A 22,461-nucleotide genomic window follows, 5' to 3' on the forward strand; every position below is an offset into this window, starting at 1 on the left:
GGCAAACATGAACTCATTAAATAGTTCCATCTATTAAAACTGCATAGGCAGAATTGAGTGCTTTTGGGGAACCCCAATACATTGTTGTTGTTGTTGTAATTAAAACGGACACAGAAAACAATTATGTGAGGTCATTTGGAACAAACTGATTGGCAAAAAATATTAAAAATTTTGAATATGAAACGATAGCATAAAGCACCTGTGAGATATGACAAAAAAAGTAGTACCTCTGATGGTATTAAGGTTAACCTCACTGTCCCTTCCGTCGCAGGAAGTGACGTCACAGCTCCTTTTGTCTGACGACCTTATCCGGAGGAAGTGAAGCTCAGACGAGGCAGCTGCTTCAGCGGAGGGGGAAAAAAAAAAAAGCCTAAAAAAAAAAAAAAAAAAAAAAAAAAGCAAAGAGGGGGGGAAAAAAACTTCATCGGTTTGCAGGAATTTGGACAGATTTGGAAACTGTGTCCCGGCCCACGGGAGTTCCGGGGAGGGAGACCGAGTCGTCGGCACCGGTAAACGCTGCTCTTCTTCATGCAGTCGCTGCTATTTGTTGCTACATTTGCATGACTCTGCTGCCGCCTCTCCACCAGTCTCCACAGCCGGAAGTCTGTGAGGATGGTCTATTGGTTTTTTCTCTTCGCTTCAGTTTTTTTTTATCCTTTGGTTTTTTTTTCCTTTGCTTGTTATTTTTCCCGAGCAGGAGGGCACTGCAGACACACTCTGCTGTCTGCTAACTGTATGTTAATTAGCAGGTCGGGCCTGATTAACTACAAGATGCAAGGAGCCGAAATGGAGTCTTGTGTTGCGCTACAGCTAACATTACACAGATCTTATTTGTGTCATTTCATCAAAGTTAGCGATATTTAGCGTCGTGTAGTCCAACCAGCAAAACGTGGCTGTTGAAAAACTTACAGCTAAGTAATTGGATCTGCTGTAAATACCATAAAAAAACTGAGTTCACTCACTGTGTGTGATCAATAGCCTGAAATCCATAGCTCACATTTGAAGTCAGGTATAAAAAGTTGAGGGTAATATTACATAATCGGTGTCATTAACATCCCAGGAGTATATGATATGCGTTTAGAAATTGAATACAGTCAAGACTAACGTGCTAAACACAATTTTTATCATTATTATTGTTTTGTTCGACCCCTATGGATGGTCTGGCTAATGGGAATGGTCCCAAATAGGCCTCTGTAATCAATAAGTTATTACATTTTCATATCATTAGTCAGTTTACATTTATATAACTATTAAAATGAACATTGCCAGTTGGATCCTACACGGCTGGACTACCAACTGGGCAAAAAGTGAGCAGCTGCCCCCCAGAGTCCCAGACCAGACTATATGGCAGCAACTAATGGTTATTTTTAGCCTATTATCGATTAATCTGCTGATTACTTTCTCAGTCAATCATTAGGTGTACAAGATGTCAGAAAATATATTTTTTTAAAAATGCACATTACAATTTTCCAGAGCCCAAGGTGTCTGACGAGCCGCCCGCAAAGTAAACACGGTCAATTTCACAGTGAGATGAAACTGAGAAAAGCAAATCATCACATTTGAGAGAGTGAAATTGGGAATATTTGACTAAAAAAAATGAATCAAACAAAATAGTTTCTCTCAGTCAACTTATTCAGGAATCAACACATCATTACAGCTTTAACCCAAAGGCGCCCCTCAAAAACCCGCAGGGTCACTGTGTGGCAGTTGGTTTGTGGTAATTATATTAACATGCCTAAATGCATTTACCTCAAAGTGTAAATGCATTTAACAATGTATACAAAAGCTAAAATGACTGTTTCTTTTACTGCGGCTGTTCACAAGTTTAATGGCTTGTGGAATAAAACCAAACTTTCTTTTATCAGTTTTTCATACACTATTAAAACATGATATGAGCTGACATGAGGGCCTCAAGGTGGGCCCTGCTTTATTTCCTGATATTAAGACACAGTCTTAAAGAGCAGCCCTGTGTTAAAATCTAATTTTAAGACCTTCATTATTGCAGCAATATTTTGCATATAAGGTGCATTTTGCTAAATGAATTTGTGTTTAATGAAATTAGCACACAGCAAACCTGGAGACATGTAATATTTCAGAAATAAAGCACAGAGAAGAGATATAATGGCCCCCAAGCCCGGGTCATTTATATCAATGGAGGTAGACTAAATGTAAAGCAGTATAATGCAATAAACATGAACAGCACCACAAACTGCAGCATCCAAAATTCCAATAGAGTTGAACCAACACCTTTCTAAAAGAGTTTCAACAAAATCTGAGCTTTGTAACTTTCATGAAGGTGGATTTGTTGTAGCTTGGTGTTTCTAATTAAACTGGTAACTGAGTGTCAGATATTGTTCTAGTATTTATGATTGCAGAGGTTGAAAATCAACTGTCTCATTAGACTCTTTTGTTAACATTTTAAATTCAGTTGGATTGGTCCTTAAACTTATAATTTGGCCTGTGCACTGTTGATTATGTATTTGTAGTATTGTTATGTTGTATTTATTACTGCAGACCCCTTGTAGTATTGGCATGGCCTGTGCTGTAATCAGTTGTTGCTGTATGTGTGTCATTGCAGAAATGATGGAAGATTCTCATTTTAACTCATCGTATTTCTGGTCTCCCGTCCCCACTGTACCAGGACAGGTAAGACTGGAAAAGCCACGGTTAATATGAAGATTTATGAATCCTCATCCTTCAAACTTCTTGTAGTTCAGTAGCCGTAGTATCATCATTTTATAAATATAATAACTCTAACCAGTCCTTCAGATCTCTGTCTTTTCTTCACTTTATGTGACAAAAGAAGATTAAATTTAAAGATATGCATAGCTGAATTATGTTGTATGTGTAGGTTTTAAGGTGCGGTTTAGGATTTAGTGGCATCTAGCAGTGAGGTTGCAGCCCTTTCCCCATTCTAAGGTAACAAAAACAATGATTCTTAGTTTCATGGGATTATACACTAATTAAAACATATTTGGACATACATGAATATTATATGACATTTCTACCAAGTCCGTTCCACCAGATGCCACTAAATTCTACACACTGCACCTTTAAAAGTGGAAACTATTATAAAACTATTTTCTTACCAAGGACTGGTGAATAACATTAATTTTGATAAACATATCATGATTTGAATATTGATTCAGTATCTCCTGTGAACTCGCAGATTGAAAATGCTATGTTCCTGAACAAAGTGAAAGAGCAACAGGAAAAGAGCGTTTCCTTCTCTGCTTCCTCGGCATCCCACTACCAAACGGCTCTGCTTACCATCCCGACTCCTGGGGCCAAGACAGATGGAGGAGGGCAGGCTGGTAGCGCAGCACACCTCCACCCTCCGCACAGCACCCAGAACATTACGGTGCTGCCTGTCCCCTCCACAGGCATCATGACAGCAGGTGAGTCTGTTTCTGGATTGGGAAGCCTCTGGGCCTTTCGGTTTAAAACAGTTTTTTATGCCTTCACTCCAGCAACAGCCATGACCAGAGGCGGTGTATTTTTAGGTTGTCCGTCCGTCAGTCCCGTTCTCATGAACACGATATCTCAGGAAAACCTTGAGGGAATTTCTTCAAATTTGGCACAAATGTTCACTCAGACTCAATGATGAATGGATTAGAAATTGGTGGTCAAAGGTCACTGTGACCTCACAAAACACATTTTTGGCCATAACTCAGGAATTCATACGCTAATTATGACAAAGTTTGACACAAATGTCTAATAGAATAAAATGATGAAGCAATTACATTTTATATCCAAAAAGCCAAAGGTCAACTTCACTGTGAAATCATAATGTTTTGCAAAAACACTTTTCTGGCCGTTATTCAACAACCATAACTCAGAAACAGGAGGGGAGATTGTGACCATATTTTATTTGACTGGTTGGCAGAGGCATAAAACCACGAGGCAGTATTTCTAGATGATTATTGCACCATGCATCTCATATAATATCTAATGATCAAAATAAGATTCCAAAACAAAGTTGAAGCTGGATTAAGATCCCATAGGAAGCATAAAATAACATGGGTGTATTAGCGGATGACTTGTTAATGAGAACAATCTGAAAGTCATTAGTTTCTTTGCAGTCACGTACTGTAGGGCCTCTAAGCAGCACTGTAAGCTAAGAGTGTACAGTGCCAGTAGAGCGAATGATAAAATGAACACCTGTTTGTATCAATTTATGCTACAACTTCAGGGCTTTCTTCAAATAATAGAAGAGTGGAAAAGCTGTACTATCACACTCTTTTTGTAGCACACTTCCAGGTTTAGCATATAAAACACATAAAATGTTTCCAAAAATTATTCCTTAACCCCGAGCATACTGTTCATCTCAAACTATAATGCCTTCTTGATTTCTCTCTCCAATTTTATTCTTGATTTATGATCTTTGAATTATTGTATTTCGTAGTGCCTGCACTCTGCTTTGTTAAATGTGATTTATTTTTCATTTTGTGTCTAACAATTTCCGTGTTCTGTTGGTCTCTGTCTGTGCAGCTGGTCTGGTCATCACAACTCCTCAGGGAACACTAGTCTCTCCCACTTCCTCTCAGTCGTTTGTCTCTGGTCATCCAGCCACAACCATGATTGTTTCAGCTCTCCATTCTCAAGGTAAAACACACACACAGTATAGACAGTATATGACTCTAAAAACATGTACATATCTTGAGCCTTAATAGAATAATAATGAGAGGTCTTCATTTAATGATATTTAATTGAAGTACACACGTTCTCAGTACAATTCATAATCAATACAAACTTAATACATTTTGACTTTATCAAATGATCCTTTAGTGCATCTATGAGTCACAGCCACTGTGTTATTTAGTATAAGAATGCAAGTCACCTTACAGTCAAAGAAAAGTAAGTGAAAATAGCTTTTTTGTTCCTCAAAAGTAATAATCATTATGTTATTATTAATATATAAATGGCAACAAAACATCTGGGTTGATAATAGGATATGATAATTGACTAATATCCCTTCAGAAATCAGTGACATTATAGCATCACTAATGACTGTGTCCTGACTGAAGCTCACATTTTCACAAATGTCAGTGCTTACTGGTTTTATTGGGAGTTTGTATATTTGCTTTTGTGGACCTAAAGTTTTGAGGCTACAAGAATTAGCAGAACCAAACACAAATTGTATTTTAAATCAAGACTCAGGAGCTGATAAAATAAACTTTGTAATATTTAATTTTAATCAGACCTGTGGGGTTTTGTGAGTGTGATTTTTCTCAACGTTCCTGAAGAGAAAATAAAATTAGATTTGGTTAAGTATCTCTAAGATATAAAGCCTCATGATCATTTTTCTTCAAAGCATAGATTGTTCTCAGGAGGTACCAAGGAACCAAGAATGAGCAGCAAATAATGTTTTCACCCAGGCTGTGTTAGTAAATTATGGTTCTAAATGAAAACCAAAAATATCATCTACTGCAATAAATTCTGTCACAGCTTACTCATGACATAATTGGTATGCTTGTACTTCTTATTTTTAGTAGGACGCAATATTTAGAGGTTTACAATCATTTTAAAAGATTGTTTTTGCAGATTTTCAGATTGGTTTAAACCAGATTTAGAGATTACCCCTGAAAGAATAAACACAATTCATTTTCAGCTTGATGTCACTATACTGTATCTACAACATATCACCAACATATACCGGACAGATAATGTAAAATAGCGTCCATAAGAAACCTTTAATAACTGTTCCACAGAGCAAACACTTGGTTATTGCTTGATTCAAGAGTATCCTCTCCTCTTAACCTGCCGCTGTTGATCTTATCTCAGACAAAAAAGAAGCCGATGGGACATCCCATGTGGTGGTGATGCCAGCACCCTCCAAACGAGGCAGAAAGAAGAAAACAACGCTGTCCAGGGTCGGTCCTGTGGGTGGACCAGGAAATGAAACACTAATACTGGCTCACCTGACAGCCGGTGGCCAGGTAAGAAAATATCGATGTAGGAAGGGAAATGTGAGACAATATGGATATGTAATCAAATAACTTCGACAAATTTTTGTTTTTTGGTAGGTGGCATCTTTGCAGCATCATACCGGAGACCCATATGACCTGTCAAATGAGGATGAAGAACATGGACCGAAAGATAGCACTAAGACATACAGGTATAGTGTGAAAAAACAAAACATGCGTGCATCCCTCATTTCTCTTTGCTCTAGTTGTGGAATGCAAGCACACCTGTTCCTCTTGTGTCCTGCCGAAATCAGCATTGCAATTTTCAGCTTCTATAGATGCATTAGGAGCTGCTGGAAGTAGTTTAGGCATCTGACAGCCCTTCTAAACACACTTCACTGCATGTTGTGGCAGAACATACCTGCTTTGTAAGTGACGGGTGAAAGATTGCTTCTCTTTATGTATTTGAGAAACAAATACATCGAAACTTGTGTGCGATGTGTGCTTCATAGACACTCTCTCTCTGCCTCTGCGCACACTGGACATGAACCGCTACCTGCCCTCTACTGTCCTCTTTGTCTTATATATATAGCATGCTCTTTGAGTTTTGATCTCTCAAGCACTCTTGTGTCCTGCTCTTTCACTTTTTACAGTATCTACGTACCTTTCCCCTTCAGCTTTCACTGATTTCTCCCTTGACATCTTTCCCTGTTTACGTGTCTCTTACATTTAATTTTACCCCCCCCCTTTGTCTTCATTAATTTCTTTTATTATTCATTTTTCTTTTCATTTTCTATCACATCTTACTTCTTTCTGTGAGTCATTGCTGCATTTTCCTGTCTCCTTCCATCACTTTCTCCTAATTTTGCCCTGTCCCACCTTGTCTTGTTTTCTTGCATCTCCTTTTCTGTACACGTGTCTTCCTTCTTCCTTCTTGTTCTTCCATCCCGCCCTCCCATTTCTGTGTCTCTCCGCCTGTAGGTGCCGGATGTGTGCGGCGACCTTCTTCAGTAAGTCTGACATGCAGATCCACTCCAAGTCGCACACAGAGGCCAAACCTCACAAGTGTCCTCACTGCGCCAAGTCATTCGCCAACTCCAGCTACCTGGCCCAGCACATCCGCATCCACAGCGGGGCCAAGCCTTACACCTGCTCCTACTGCCAGAAATCTTTCAGGCAGCTCAGTCATTTACAGCAGCACACACGGTACTGCAGACCCCCCCTCCCTCTACCAATCCACGTACCATATTCCCTGTCCTCTTAACGTGTCCTGCCAAGTCCCTTTTTAGAAACCCAGACTCCTGTCTTCTTCATCCTGAGGAGGAGAGTGGAGTGGTGTGCAGATGCATATTACATTGCAATATAGATTTTGGCTCGCATGCTACCAGTTCACCCAGAAGTGACCTTTTCAGAAAATTTAAATTCAGATTGCACAAAATTGCAAGTTGGACTTAATCCATAAAAAAAAAAAGATTTTCCATAATTTATACATTAATATGAATGGCCATTTAAAATGCATGGGGTTCAGTTATAATAATTCATGCAATGTAAATACTTAACCTTTTCTTTTTCATTTGTGTGTGTGCACAACTCTTGCTTTCTTGCGTGCTGAATCATATTTTTCCGCTTTATATACCTTGACATGTTTCCTCTGACTTGCATGTTCTGTTATTTCCTCTGCCAGTGCTTCTTCCACAGACACACACATAAACACATTTAGAAATACGTGTTAAAATTAAGATTTATAGGTAGACTTGGGTTCATTGTGCTTCACCATTTAAACCTTTATTGTTATATGTTTCCTTTGTCAGTACTTTTTCCTCATTTTCTCCATTGAATAATGTACAATAGAAATCTTTTTGCTGCCATGCTCTGCTTTTCTGCTGTCTGCACTCATTCATCCTGATGGTTTGTTGTTTTGGTTTTTTTTTTTGGTTTTTTTTTTGCTGTCTCAAATCATTTTGTCATTTCTGGAGGCTTGTTGTTCTAAACGGATATATTCATAAAACATTTAAATTCCAGCTTTTATGTTTAACAATTTGTAAATATATTTGAATGTAACCTCTTCTGTTCAAACAACATCCTTTAGCTGGTCCAGATGGATATGAGTAAAAATGCCAGTGTCAAAACAACTGCTTTATTATTCTGTCATTACAACTGACACCGTCTAGGTTACTAGACAGTTTAATTGTTGTAGATTTTTAATAGACTTTGGTTAGACTCTCCACTTTGTAGTGTGTGTTAAGCACAGTATCATGTTTTTTTTTTTTTTTTCAATCCTGTTTCCCTTTCTCTCTCACTTACATGTCTACCCTTATCAGGAACCACACAGAGTCAAAGCCTCACAAGTGTCCCCATTGTACCAAGTCATTTGCCAACTCTAGCTACCTGGCCCAACATGTCCGTATCCACACCGGAGTGAAACCTTACGCCTGCTCCTACTGCCAAAAGTGCTTCAGACAGCTCAGTCACCTTCAGCAGCACAACAGGTAAGTGAATCACCAGGCTTGGGTTTCTCATCAGCCTCAGTGTCGTTCTGCAGTCATGTTAGATCGTCACGAAAGTGAGGGAGTGCGCTCAATATATGTTTGTGTTTTCACTCAGGATTCATACCGGAGATCGGCCGTACAAGTGTACCCATCCGGGCTGCGAGAAATCCTTTACGCAACTCTCCAATTTACAGGTGTGAAAGACTTGAGTTCTCTTCTCACATAATGCATGTCATGTGTATTGTTTTAACAGTACTACATAACACTTCCTGTATTGCAAAACCTTCTTTTTCAATTACCATTTTTTTCCCAGTCCCACCGACGTCAACACAACAAAGACAAGCCCTACAAGTGCACCAACTGCAATAAAGGATACATAGATGCAGCAAGCCTGGAGGTGCACATGTCCACACACACGGTCAAGCATGCCAGGATCTACTCGTGTGGTCTCTGCAACCGCACTTATACCTCAGTAAGACAAATGTCCATTTCTGAAGAGCATTTCTACATGCAACAGTATGAATCGCCTCACTGGCATCAGACATCTGGCAACTACTTTACACCGTGTAGTCATGTGTCCACTGTTTCCCCTCTACCTATCCTCCCCTCATCGCAGGAGACGTATCTGGTGAAACACATGGAGAAACACAACCCAGACCAGTTGACCGCACCAGCTGTCGTGGCAGCACAGCCGGGACAACAGAACCAGAACCAAAGCCATGCCCAGGGCCAGGCTGGAGCTCAGAGCCGGCTGGAGAGCGCAGATGGTGGATCGAGCCGACCTGGGGGAGCTGGGAGCGGAGAAGCAGGTGGAGGACAGCAGGGACAGAGCCAGGGCAACTACCCGCAGACAGAAACCATCTCCTGTCCGTTTGACCTGCATCAGTATAAGACAGTGTCTGCCAGTGACATCCAGTACAAACCAGTCACTGTGTCTGATATTACTTCCCACAAGGACCTCTGTCTCACTGTGTCAGCATCCACCATTCAAGTGGAGCACCTCAACTCCTAGAGGTGATGAAAGGAGGGAGTGTGGGGGGTAGGGAAGTTAGAGTAATTCAAAAAAACATAAAATGGAGGATGGAGAGTCACAGGATAAAAGCAATATTAGGATGATACAAGAACTTTGGAAATCATGACTGTGCCTGAACAATGTTTTGAGGCAGACAGGACAAACAATGTGGTGACACAGTATACTGATGACTATGATTTTATTTTATTTTTTTTCTTGGTCTGTCACTTTTTTTTCTTTCTGCCTTGTTTGATATGTTTTGCTTAGCTGTCCTGTCTGGGAAGGAAGTGCATGTAAAGGCTGCAATAAAATATGTTCCAGTCCATCACAGTGATGGTTTTATGGAAGAGAGTAAAAGAGACAGTGCGTCTCTTTATTGTTGTTTTATCACCTCCTGCTCTTCCCTAAAAATACAGCTTTGGTCATAGCAATTTATGGTCTCTCTGTTGATGAAACTGGTAGTTAACATGAAGGTAAATTTTTATACTTTCTTACAGAGACTTTCAGTTTTTACATCAGTGTTATTACAGCTACTACGTTGTAAAATACATACTTGCAATTATTATTTTTTTTATATGTTTAAAGGGACGTCGAGGTTATTTCCTTTTCAGGAAGGTAAAAATAACAATCTAGTATATATAGATATATACTACCAGTTTATAGAGTATGATTGTGTGTTTAAAGGATGTGGTAATCCATATAACAGCATATTTAGACCCAATCAAAGGCCTTTTATGTGACCTTGAGGAAAGTGATGAGCAGGTTCATGTTTCATGTAATCTTATTGTACTGCTTTGTGTGTATGTCCTAAAAGTAATGTTATCCAAATGTGTTCTTGCTATTATACTTCCACGATGATAATAATGTTTATAATACCTCTTTATAGACATACTTACACATCTGAAATTTGTGTTTTTTTCTGCTTATGATACAATAAACCCTCTGAAATCTTTCTCACTGGCATTTTTCTGTTTCAGTTTGGTGGCCAAATCAGTAATTTTAGTTATATAAGTAAATGTGCCATAGTGGCTTTGTGAAGGGGCATTCATAGCACTGAAAACGAAAGATTGTTTTTATTATCAATTAATCTGCAGATTATTATCTCAATTGTTCGAGCTATAAAATGTCAGAAAATAGCGAAAATGCCTGTCACAATTTGGCACATACAATTTGCTTGAAGATATTCAGTTCACCATCATAGAAAACTCAGAAAAGGCAACAAATATTTACATTTGAGAAGCCACCGCTCATGAAGTTTTGGCATTTTTGGCTTAAAATGCGATTAATTTATTATCCATATAATGTCCATCGATTTATCGTTAAACTCCACGTTCATTGTAATATATTATATTTTTGTCAATCAAAACTGCATAACCAAGGTGTCTGAGTTAAATAACATTATGGTCTTCCTAATGATGTCACTGTGCATGTAGGTGTATTTATTCGTGAAGCGTGTCTGCACTGCTGGAATGTGCGAATTTGTGAGGTGTTTACAAAAGTGGACTATACCATTAGAGAGGAGGGAGTTTACTGTCAGTTTAGCCAATATTTTCTCGGTTCATGTATATAATGACACTTGGAGTAAGGCCGTTTGCTCGACGTAAAGCTAATTCTTAATATGATCATGTACAAAAAGCTTAAGCGATGTAAAAAGTCGCTCGGTTTGTGAAAACTGTAGAATGGTTTCGTCCGCCATTCTCTGCAGTCTGCATTGGATATGGCGTCACTGAAAAAGTGTAGGAGTCGAGAAACTTCACCCATGTAAATAACGTTAATAAAAAACTGTGACAAGCGCTAGGCAGCAATATTGAGTACATAGCTATAAATATATATATATTACCAGTTATTTTTTAAGTATGCCTCGAAAAAAGCCATTTAGCAACAAACAGAAGAAGAAACAGCTACAAGTCAAACGGGAGAGAAAGAGAGGTAACGTTAATGTTACATTTGCCGTTAGCGTTGCCATGCTAACATTAGCAGTTAGCTAATTAACGTTTCGTGCACCGCAGCTAAACCGTTACTTTATCAGCAAACTGTTTATCTATGTAGTGTTAAGTGATATTTTCAAGTGAAGTATCAGACCACTCATTCAGCCTGTTAAATGTGTTTGTTGTTTTGTGGTAGCTAGCTGTAATAATAAAGCAAGGTGATATAACTTGCCGTCGAACTTGACGAGTGTCCTAACGTTACTGAATGGCCCCTGCTTAGCTATTTGTCACAGCAACGTTAAAAAAATAATTTAAGTATGATTTTTAAGCTCTTAATAATGCCAGCTATAGTGCCACATTAGCAGAGGCCGGAGGTAATGTACTGTCACCTAAAGGTCAATTTCAAAGAAGCACTAACAGTGATGACATTTTGACTCAAAAGATTTCCACGTGCTTCATATACAGTTTATGCAAGTTCTAGCACAGGACATAGCCAGTCATTTTATTACAAAAACATGCTTAAATGCCACTGAAATTAGAATAATTACTGAATTAAAAGATTATTTTTTATATGCTTTCAAACTTCAAAAACTGCAGACCTCACTAAGGACTCTAGGGCATACTTCAAACATTTCCTTATGTCTCTTTGTGTCTAATCATTCCATAACTCTCAGGAAAATTATTTATTGTCATACTGAGTTTAAGTGAGTCTCAACCAGTCTCTGATGTACCAATCAAGCAGTGTCTTCTCATACTTTTCTCAACACAAACCTTTTCAACACCTAAGACATACTGCATTTGTTTTAGGTTTTTCTGAGATCAGCGGTGACTTTTAATTTAAGTTAATTGTGTATATACTATATGTAAAAAGTGACCCCCAGAACGGGCATAAGTAGGTCAAACAACCTTTTCTTAAGTATAAATCATTAGTGTAGAGTCAGTGTAGGCTTGTCATTCAGTTAGTAAGATGTCTGAACAAATCAAAATATGGTTTTGTTATGTACTGCATTGAAAATATTTTGTGGTTCATGTCAATAAAATTGTAAGCATTTATTCTTGTGAAGATGCCACACTGCCTCCTTGATGGCGATGAGGTTCAAGGACACTTGACTAGAAGCATAAGAATATCCTTATTAGCCAACAGTGGAAAAAGTAGATGCCAGTATTCAATCCAAGAAAGCTTATTGGTGCATGATGAATAACTGTATTTGACTGTGACCCCTGACCTTTGTCCTTGTCTCCCAGGTGACACAGGTTCCGGGCCTAGCAGCCGCAATGCCAGTGTGGAGCGAGGAGGAGAGCGGCAGTCGGATACCTCAGACAGCGAGACCACAGATATAAGGAGAATAAATCAGCAGCCCTTCGGCAGAGAAGGTAGATATGATCCCAACAGGTGAGTTGTCAGTTTTATTACTTATAATAAATTAGATTGATTAGAAGGTGGTTTTGTGAAACATTTAAAATATGCTGAGATATATACAGATTTTGTTCTGGGCGTCTATTAGAGATGCACTGATAATGGAATTTCAAGACAGATAACGATAACAGCTCTGTTTGTTGTGACCGATAATATTATTATTATAAGATGAAAAATTTGAAGAGAATAAGAAGAAAAGATTATTTTTATCATACAACACCAATGTTTAGATCTGTCACTATTCCTATTTTTTATTGTAAGCTTGTTTGTAACAAATGTAGTTTATCTTTTGTCATTTTTCATTCACAGAAACATAAAATTTATTTCCTGAAGCAGCAGCAGGATGCTTGAATTAGAAAAGTGGCTACTGAATGATAATTGATGGAGCAATATGTCAGATAATAAAAGAAAAAAAGTTCTCAATTTTAATTTGACACCATGCTATGTATTGTGTGTGTGATGTAATTTTTAAATTAGAAAAAGTTGATCATGTTAGTAATTTACATGTTCTCAAAATGATCACTTTTAAAATATACAGCCCACAGTCTTACAAATGCAAATACTTAAACTAGTATTCCTGACAACACCCCCCCCCCCCCCCCCCCCCCCCTGCCTCTCTTCAGGTTCCGACTGCACTTTGAAAAAGAGAGTAAAGAAGATGTGGAGAAGAGGAAGAAGATTGCCAGGGAGAAGGTGCTGCAGCCAGTCTCCGACAAAGAACTTGAGACTTCTATCGATGACATCTACCCCTCAGAGAAAGGTCTGGCTGGGTTTTTTTTTTAATCCTTTCCACATGACAGTCTCAAAATAAGCCAAATGGATGAGCAGAGTAGGTTAATGGAGTGGATCACTGCTTTACACGCTGAAACTCGATTACTCACTGCTAGGTCTTGGTTTCCCACGACGGCCGTCCTGGAATTATGAGATGACGCGAGAGAGCTTGTTGAGAAAAGAAGAGAAGTCATACAGAGAGTATCTTGATGACCTACACTCCAGAAACCCACCTGGCTCTCTTAGCCACTTTGAGCACAATCTGGAGGTGAGTGACTTGATGTGCTTTTTTGTTAAAAAAAAAAAAAAATTTAAAATCAAATGCCAGTGTTGGAGTTTGCAGACTTGCCAACCTGTACGCATTTTGTTTAGCAGTTTGACATCAAAGTACACTGGTACGACTTGTCCCTCTAAACTACGCAAAAAACTACACAGTTGTATTAACCAGCTTATAAATATTTATTTCACCGTAGCCATATAATAGTCTGTTTAGACTGGTTGGGGTTTTACAGCTACTTTGTCATCATCTTTTCGAGTTAGCTGAAAATTATACTTCCAAAAATCAAATTGGCTTAAAGTTTGATTATTGTGAACGTATTAACAATAGAAACTATATAAATGCAGCAGTATTGGTAGGTTAGTGTGTGGCCTAAGTGAAATTGTGTTCCTTGGTCAGCTGTGTTTAGGCAGGTGAAAGAAAAATGGACAAACAGGCAAAAATGACCAACTAACAGTCCTGGCATCTGCAGATATTTTTGTAAACAATCTTCTAATGGTATCAAGAATTTTCATATCAGTGCTTCCCACTTTGACAGTTTGACTGCTGCTTGTATGCAAAAAATGTACTATTATGCATATGTATGCAAATTATGTATAACAAGTCATTGTGTGAAGAGGCAGTGATTTGCGTCTGACACATCTAGGTTGCCAAAGTGGTATTCAAATAATTTGTCCAGGGTCGGCAGATCTGGAGTTTGGCAACTTTTCAGAATCAAAAGATCAGATGACCAGATGTGAGACTTGGACAGTGGTAAAAATGGCCAAGATCACTGTGGTTGCTGGACTGTTGTATATTTGCCTGAGTAGTAATTACGTTCACCCTAATGTTGGAACATGATTATCTAATCACCATCAGATGTGTTACTATGGTCTGGCCTATATAACATACCAGTGCCAAAATTCACTCTATTCTTCACCCAGCAAGAGTCACAATACAAAGAGTGTTGGTTTGAGTTATAATCTTGAGTTTTGCGTGTTAGCTATTGTCCTCCCTTTTTATTCATTTATCTTTTTGATGATCTACTTAAATTTTCTATTGAACCAGGATTAGTCCATTTAGTACCATTCTTCAGTGTACATGCTTGCTTTTGACCCTCACTATACAGAACGGGAACCAGGTTTTTGGTGGTAGAAGCTCTGAGAACAATTAGTTGGTAATTTGGTGCAAGTAACCACTCATTCACCAGCACCTTTTCTGTGCAAAGTGAGTATTTATAAATCCTGTTGAACCTGTTGACAACATGAAGCATGAAGTAATCCTGCTTGTTAATGAGTAGCTTGTAAACTGATGATTACCCTGCAGACTGGCTTTGCCACTTGCGTCTTAAAAGACATAACTTTTGAGGCTGTTATCTAGCCAGGATAACTGAATATTTCATTTTGACAGAGCTGGATCATGAGGGATCAGTATGAACTGTATGACATACCTGTATATTGTCTGGTATTTTCCATTGAGAACAAAGTACTGTCACATCTTATTATCATGCTGTGTTATTGCACAGTTTTTAGGCTCAGAAAATGGTAACATTATCTTTAAAATCTGAAACCCTGCCAATCATTTAATTTCAAAGCGTGGGCTGAGCTCAAGAGGCACATCACAGCAGTAGCAGGGCTTGAGCAGCTGGTGGTGTAATAAATGACACTCGGTAATCTAGAGTTGATGGCTTTTCAAGTGGAGCTGAGGATCAAAACAATGGAAAAATAACATGTATATGAATAAGCTACTTGAAAAGGTTGTCTTGCCTGTTGGGACTGCATATGGTTTTATAGTATTACAATAGGGCATTGTATTGATCCTATCCCTTTACAATTGTTATTAACAAAGTGTCAATTGTGTATTCATAGACTTTTACTTTATTGTGTTTACAATATTAAAACTGTATTTCCTACTCCCCACTTCTTTTTCTTTCTTTTAGACATGGAGGCAGCTATGGAGAGTGTTAGAAATGTCAGATGTCATCCTGCTCATTGTGGACATCAGGCACCCGGTAGGTGATCTTGTAAACAAAAGACTGCAGGATGGATCAAGCCACTAGATGGAGACACAGCCAACATCCATCTGCATTCCTGTTAATATATCAGTTTATGTACATGATGCCTTTTTGAAATTTTAAATGATGCTTTTGTTGGGAAATGTGGTCACCTGAAGTAATTATTCACAGCAGAAGAGATCTTAGAGAACATTTAAACTCCTGAAATTTGTCAAGACTAAATAAAAGTGAAATTGACAAGATCAAAAGATTGGTATATACCTATTACATATATCATGGATGACGATTTGGAGGCAAAAAAAAAAAACAAAGAAAAGAAGAAAATAATCCCATCTGTCATTTCTACTTTGCAACATTGAAATTTTATTTACTCTGCACTTTTAGACATAAAGCAGACTTTGATGTTGGCTTTGTTTACAGGAAAATCTGTCTATTATCATTCTTGTTAAAAATGCCCATTTACTCTGGCCTTTTGAGGCAGTTTGACAACAAACTAAAGCATCATATTTTATAGTTGGATGAATTTGACTTGCAGTATTTCACATCCACGATTTGTTTTCTTGCACAAGTTACTTATTAAATCCTCTACATATTGTTGTAATCTTGCGGATAAAGTGCAGGAAAATGGTTGCATGTTCAAGGTAAGTCAGTGTGATGTGCTACTAAGGATTTGATGCCAAGTTGAAATGAAACCCAGTTCTTTGGTTCTAATTATAAGGCATCAGCTTCTGACACACTTAGTTTTTATTTCTAACTTTGATGCCAGATATACTTTATGTGAAGTGAATTCACGTCCTTAATTTAGAGCCTCCAGTTTTAACACAAAGTTAAAAACGGCTCAACTCGTCTTGCTCCTATTAATAATGCTATGATCTAGGGAGTTTATTTGTTGAATAGGCCATAATTAACTGTCTCATTAAGGTGTGTCCTCATGTAAACCACCCAGATGCTGCAGTTCCCTCCAGCCATATACCACTACATCACTGGAGATCTCCAGAAGCAGATGATCCTGGTGTTGAACAAAGTCGACCTTTGTCCTCCCCCACTGGTCATCGCCTGGAAACACTACATGACCTCTCAGTTCCCCCACCTGCAAATAGTCTGCTTCACCTCCCACCGTGGACAGCCCTACAGCACAGGTGAGGAGAGGGAGAGAGGGGGAAGGGTAGGAGGTCGAGAGACATTGGTATGATAGGAAGACAGACAAGGAAATCAAAATAAACCTGCCAGTCAGGGAACTTATTGCAGTAATATCTCCAGAATAAACTGTAGTGTGTCTGTCTGCGGCTGTCATTTCGATAAGAATAACTGGCTGTCTGTTTGTCTGCTGGCTTGTAGTGCTCCAGAAAAAGAGGATGAGGAGGAAGGCTGACTGGAGTCACGCTGGAGGTCCTACAGACATCCTGAAGTCCTGTCAGGAGATCACGGCAGGGAGAGGTGGGACTGTGTCTACTCTTAATCTTGCACACTAATAACAAAGCTATCATAATAACACAGATATTTCCAATCAGTGCACATGACTATTAGCATATGTGCATTTCTGTTGATCCTGTGAATGTTACTTTGTTCTTGGTAGTTGACCTGTCCAGCTGGGAGCAGAAGATTCACAGAGATGCTGTTGCTGAGCAACTGGATGAGGAGCGGCCAGATGAAGGAGCGGAGTCGGTGCTGATGGAGCATCAAAGTGATAGCGCTATGGAAATGAGCAACCCCACCCAGGAGCTCTACAAAGATGGGGTTCTCACACTGGGCTGCATAGGTAGACATCTGTGTTTTCACAGAGTAATTGAGCACAGTAGCAAGACGAAGTGAAAGTTTCTAAAAATCAATTCAAAACAAATTCTTCTGAAGAAAATCAGAGCAGTCCTTCTCATCTGGTTTTTAACTTGAAAAGGTTGTAACACCAGATAATTACTCCAGAGTAACAAGCACCTTTCTCTAATCCGTTGGACAGAAGATTTAGCAAGTGAATAAATTAATAGTTTGTTTGGGGAATAGAAACTGTTTCACTTTAATCTGATCCCTTATATGGCTTGTTGGATGTTCTTATTTGTTTATAATCCACAGTACTTGAATCTGATAATCAAAAAGGAGAAAGTATTTTTGCTCAACTATAGTGGACCAACAGACCAATATCTTGACACATGGAGAACATGTCCACATTAAATAAAATACACTTTATCTCTCAGTTTAAGATACACGTTAGTTAATGGCTTCAGAATTCACATTCATGAGGAATAACATTGAACTGGGACACTGGATTCAGGTTAGCATCGGCAAAGTGACTTAAAAACAATTTATAAAAGACTTATCTTTTTTTTTACAGGTTTTCCAAATGTTGGTAAGTCATCTGTCATCAACAGCCTGGTTGGGAGGAAGGTGGTGAGCGTATCTCGAACCCCAGGCCACACCAAATACTTCCAGACCTACTACCTCACCCCGACAGTCAAACTGTGTGACTGCCCCGGACTCGTCTTCCCCTCCCGTGTCAATAAACAGTTACAGGTACAAGCTCACCTTTTGTGTACCTGAAAGCAGATGTGACTTTGAGTTTACTTGCATGTTTAGGCTCAATAGAAACTTAACTGTGTTGAACACCACACACACACGTCTGGGAAGATGGATTATTGATTTTATACATTCCCACTTGTTATCTTTCAAAGGCTTCTGATGAATCCCAGGGTTGTTTGTGATGCTCAGATTTTCAGTTCTTGGATACTGTCTCACCCATTCTCAAAATTTTTGAGCCTTTCTTTGATTTATATTATTGATATTTTTTTCAGTTTTTTTTGTCTCATCTTTTATCTTTGCCTCTTTTTATTTTCTCCAGATCGTGGCAGGCATCTACCCAGTGTCTCAGCTGCAGGAGCCCTACAGCTCAGTCGGTTATCTATGTGAGAGAACCCCATTCCTCTCTGCACTGAAGCTCAAACATCCCAGTTTACAAGAAAATGAACCCCAGCAAGGAAGCCAGGGGTCTGAAGAGCCCGGCTGGACTGCCTGGGATGTTTGTGAGGGTAAGCTAAAGGGTCAGACAATCATAAGTGTGTAGTGACTCATTTGCTGTCTTGCATTCATTTGATGAAGCAAGACGGACCTTTCCACCGGCATTAAATAAATGAGAGAATGTAAACAGTTATTGTGGAGGATATAATCAAAGTACGATGCATTCTGATCACATGTGATACATTTGTCTAGTGTTGCTGTGATGGTTAATGTGCAAAAAACACTGAACAAGACACTGAACTACTCCTTAGGTTTTGATTTATAAATCCATCTTAAAATTGCCAACTTGTCTTGATAGGCCTGTTATTATTGTCCAGTGTCATTGTTCTGTCATATTATCTTCTGTTCTAATTATGACTAATCCTATGATTTGATTTTATATACTAAAGCTTCCTTCTCTTTCTATCCTGTGTTGCGTTCCTCAGCTTGGGCAGAGAGGAGAGGCTATAAAACAGCAAAAGCAGCTCGCAATGATGTTTACCGTGCAGCAAACAGCCTCCTGAGGTTGGCCATTGATGGCAGATTGTGTCTCTGTCTCAGACCACCTGGCTACAGCTGCCTGAGAGGTAAGAGAAGAGGCTCTTATATGACTTTTCCTTCGCCTTGAAGTGTTTTTAAAATTTTAAAGTGTTAAAATGGTTGATGGATAGAATTAATTTGATTCTTGGTTTGTCCATGATCTTCAGAGCATTGGGAAAACCACCCAGACTTACCAGAAATAATGGCTCTACAAGGAAGGTTGACAGAGGAGGAAGGTATGGGAGACAGGGACGATGAGGAGGATGGAGAGTCCAGCACCGAGCCCGAGGAAGAGAGAGACCGGGACGCGGATGATGATGAGGATGGAGATGATGAAGATGAGGGGTTTGGAAAACCAAGGCGGAAGGAGGATAAGCCATCCGGCTTCACTGTCAACATGTACAATGTCCTTCGGGAAAATGAGTGCGAGTAACGACAGAGGGAAAAACGAGCAGGGAGAAATAAGTCGTTCCTCTTTCCTGATCCTCCCCATCAAGCCCAGTACATTTTTCATTCCTGTTTTTTCCTAAATCTGCATTCCTTCTCCTTTTTTCTTGCCTCTACACACCTCATGTCATTACCTTCTACATTAACATGATCTATTCTAATTCACTCACCCCCGTTTCCTTCTCCCGGTAATATACAGAGCATATTCATGTACTCCATGCTGTGCCTCTGCTCTGCTTGTTCATCCATGAAGCTTGTTCTTCTCTATTGCTCCAAGGAATGTTTTTGGTTTGGGTTTTTTTTGCATGTTGTTCTCAGAGACTATTGAAGTAACTTCCCTCAACCTGGAATAATCAACCAACTGGTTTCCAATCTCTTTATTGATAAGTGACCTCACAGCTGAGATGCCAAAGTTCAGGAAAGGATGATAAAACAAATCAAATGCACTGTTGATATGATGTCATTCACTGGAGCAGCCTTTTGGCTCTCAGAGCAGCTGGAAATCTAAGAACATGACTCTAAATCTTCTTAATAGACCAGAGTACATCAAAACTTTGGTTAAGGGGTGTGGGATGGGATATGTGAAATAAAACCAAGATTTCACACACAGTTTTACAGTATAACCGCTGTGTTAGAGGTTCATTTATCTGAACTTGGGTTTGATTTAGATTATACTGTGTCTGCGAGTGATATATTATTTGCTGTGTCTCTGCACAGTCAGCAGGAAATTTCATTGGGATCGAGGGGGGGTGGGGGTTGAATCCTTGTATTGCTGGATGAGGCTGTTTCAGGAATTAAACATGTAGTGTTTTAACTACTACACACAAAATATCCCTCGATGCTGATCGAGATCTACAATATTTAGTGCAGGATTTGGCTACAATCATTCAGCAAGTTTATTTGCTAATGACAGTACAGTAGGTTTGATCCCACTGAGACTGCTTAATAATCAGTTAAAGGAATGGTTCAACATTTTGGGAAATATGCTTATTTTCTTTTTTGCTAAGAGAGAGAAGAAAATATTGCTATTACTCTCATTTCTGTATGATAAATAAATATGAAGCTACCGCCAGCAACTTGTTAGCTTAGCACGAAGACTGGAAACTGACAAAATCCACTTACCAGCACCTCTAAAGGTCACTAATTAACACATTACATCACGCTTATTTATACAGCACAAAAACAGAGTATAAAAAAAGACATGTTGTAGTTTCAGGGAGGGTTTATGAGCAGAACTATTAGCTCCTTTTACAACCTCATGGCGAACATAAGCGTGGTATCAATCTTCTCATCTAAATCTCTTCAAGAAAGCGAATAAGCATATTTCCCAAATGTGGAACTGTTCCTTTGACCACACAGAAGGAGGGGGACTGGTCATCACGGCTTCCATCTGTCCATCATTATAAACAACTTTATGACTCCAGCTTTGCTCTACTGTTGGTTTTATGAAATATAACTGTGACATAACACTCAATTTCAAGGTCTGATCTTGTAATGTTATACAACTCCTGCAGACTTTTCCTCAGTGTTGGTCAACACTAAGATTTTTTTCTAACTTTCTTCTGAAATTAGAAAAACTGACATTGTCGCTGTTTGACCAGTCTCTCTCTCTCTCTCTCTCCTTCTTTGTGATGGCCCCACTACAATCCTGAGTGCTGTATTATTATTATGTGCTGTTGTTGTGCCTCATTCATGTGTTCACTGAGGTAACCCTACAGCACAGTGCTGTGTTACCGTGTAATACATCACACTGCAGCCACATGCAGTCATTTCTACCATCGGTACAATGTAAAGCAGTTGCTCAACACTACCATGCTGTTAGAAAACACAATAGACTTGCGGTTGTGTTGATGTGGCTTTTGTTTTTTTTGTTTTTTCTTTTGGAAATATTGAAACAGACAGCATCTGGAAAGTGTAGTGTGAGTGTGAAAGCTTGAGGTGTGTTCAGGATATTTGCTGCATTCCTCAATTCATTCCTAGTATGCTTCATGTTGAACTGGACTGCTTTCTGCAATAAAAGAAAATAATCCTCTAAACCATCTTTGTGTCCGTGCCTGTTTTTTGTATTATGTTTGAAGATATTTGCTTGCACCCTGTGTGAGGAAATGCATAATGATTAGATAATTATATTGTCAGGGAAGTATGTTTCAAGAATAATCTCTGTATAACTTCTTCATTACAAAGAAAGGCTCTCACACAGTTTGCCTAAAGCAACTCCCACTCTTTTCAAATTCATATAATCAAACCAAGAACAGATGAGCTTTTCCTTAAAATGTTTAACAAAACTTTAGAGGAAGCTTGTGATCAAAGTGGGCAGCTTGGACATGTTTGGATAAGCTTTATCAGACTAATTACTCTTGATATACTGCCTGAATGCCAAATAGACTCGGATATAAATTTATTCCCATGGATATGTTACTGCTTTATGATTTAACTTGTAATTAGTTAGGGGACTTTCTTTTGTACGAGTATCAAAGACGGATAATTACAACTATGAGAGTAACTGATGCTATCGATCAACTGCATTACACTCAGATTTAATTAATGGCCTCCCAAACTACTTAATTGGTAATTTCCAGATGAATAATATTTGAATCAGACAGCATGGAATGAAGTAAAATGTGCTCAAACACGAAATCATTAAAGAATAATTCAAGTTATTTGCAAGCCTGAGTTGTCGTGGTTTAATTATTTGT

General features: G+C 38.8%; 2 protein-coding genes across 7 annotated transcripts; both read left to right on the forward strand.

Annotated features, from left to right (window-relative positions):
* Positions 1-303: 303 nt before the first annotated feature.
* Positions 304-10,359, forward strand: znf384b (zinc finger protein 384 b). Of its 6 annotated transcripts, XM_044360123.1 has the most exons (11): positions 319-509; positions 2,579-2,646; positions 3,170-3,398; positions 4,492-4,605; positions 5,785-5,939; positions 6,027-6,118; positions 6,888-7,112; positions 8,228-8,395; positions 8,511-8,589; positions 8,709-8,867; positions 9,012-10,359. In XM_044360123.1, exons 2-11 carry the CDS (start codon positions 2,581-2,583, stop codon positions 9,405-9,407), a joined length of 1,683 nt encoding a protein of 560 aa, XP_044216058.1. In that variant the 5' UTR covers positions 319-509; positions 2,579-2,580; the 3' UTR covers positions 9,408-10,359. The 6 variants fall into 6 exon arrangements, with proteins under 6 accessions (XP_044216054.1, XP_044216058.1, XP_044216059.1 ...); XM_044360119.1 differs by having other exon boundaries at positions 304-509; positions 8,709-10,359; XM_044360124.1 differs by lacking the exon at positions 6,888-7,112 and having other exon boundaries at positions 355-509.
* A 743-nt stretch (positions 10,360-11,102) lies between these two features.
* Positions 11,103-21,804, forward strand: gnl1 (guanine nucleotide binding protein-like 1). The gene is made up of 12 exons (XM_044360118.1): positions 11,103-11,336; positions 12,581-12,728; positions 13,376-13,512; positions 13,640-13,791; positions 15,719-15,790; positions 16,740-16,932; positions 17,132-17,230; positions 17,370-17,552; positions 18,120-18,298; positions 18,624-18,810; positions 19,225-19,365; positions 19,486-21,804. The coding sequence occupies exons 1-12, from the start codon at positions 11,264-11,266 to the stop codon at positions 19,749-19,751; spliced, it is 1,830 nt and encodes a 609-aa protein (XP_044216053.1). The 5' UTR covers positions 11,103-11,263; the 3' UTR covers positions 19,752-21,804.
* Positions 21,805-22,461: the final 657 nt, after the last annotated feature.

The sequence above is a fragment of the Thunnus albacares genome, chromosome 8 (assembly GCF_914725855.1).
Source record: "Thunnus albacares chromosome 8, fThuAlb1.1, whole genome shotgun sequence".
NCBI lineage: Eukaryota > Metazoa > Chordata > Actinopteri > Scombriformes > Scombridae > Thunnus > Thunnus albacares.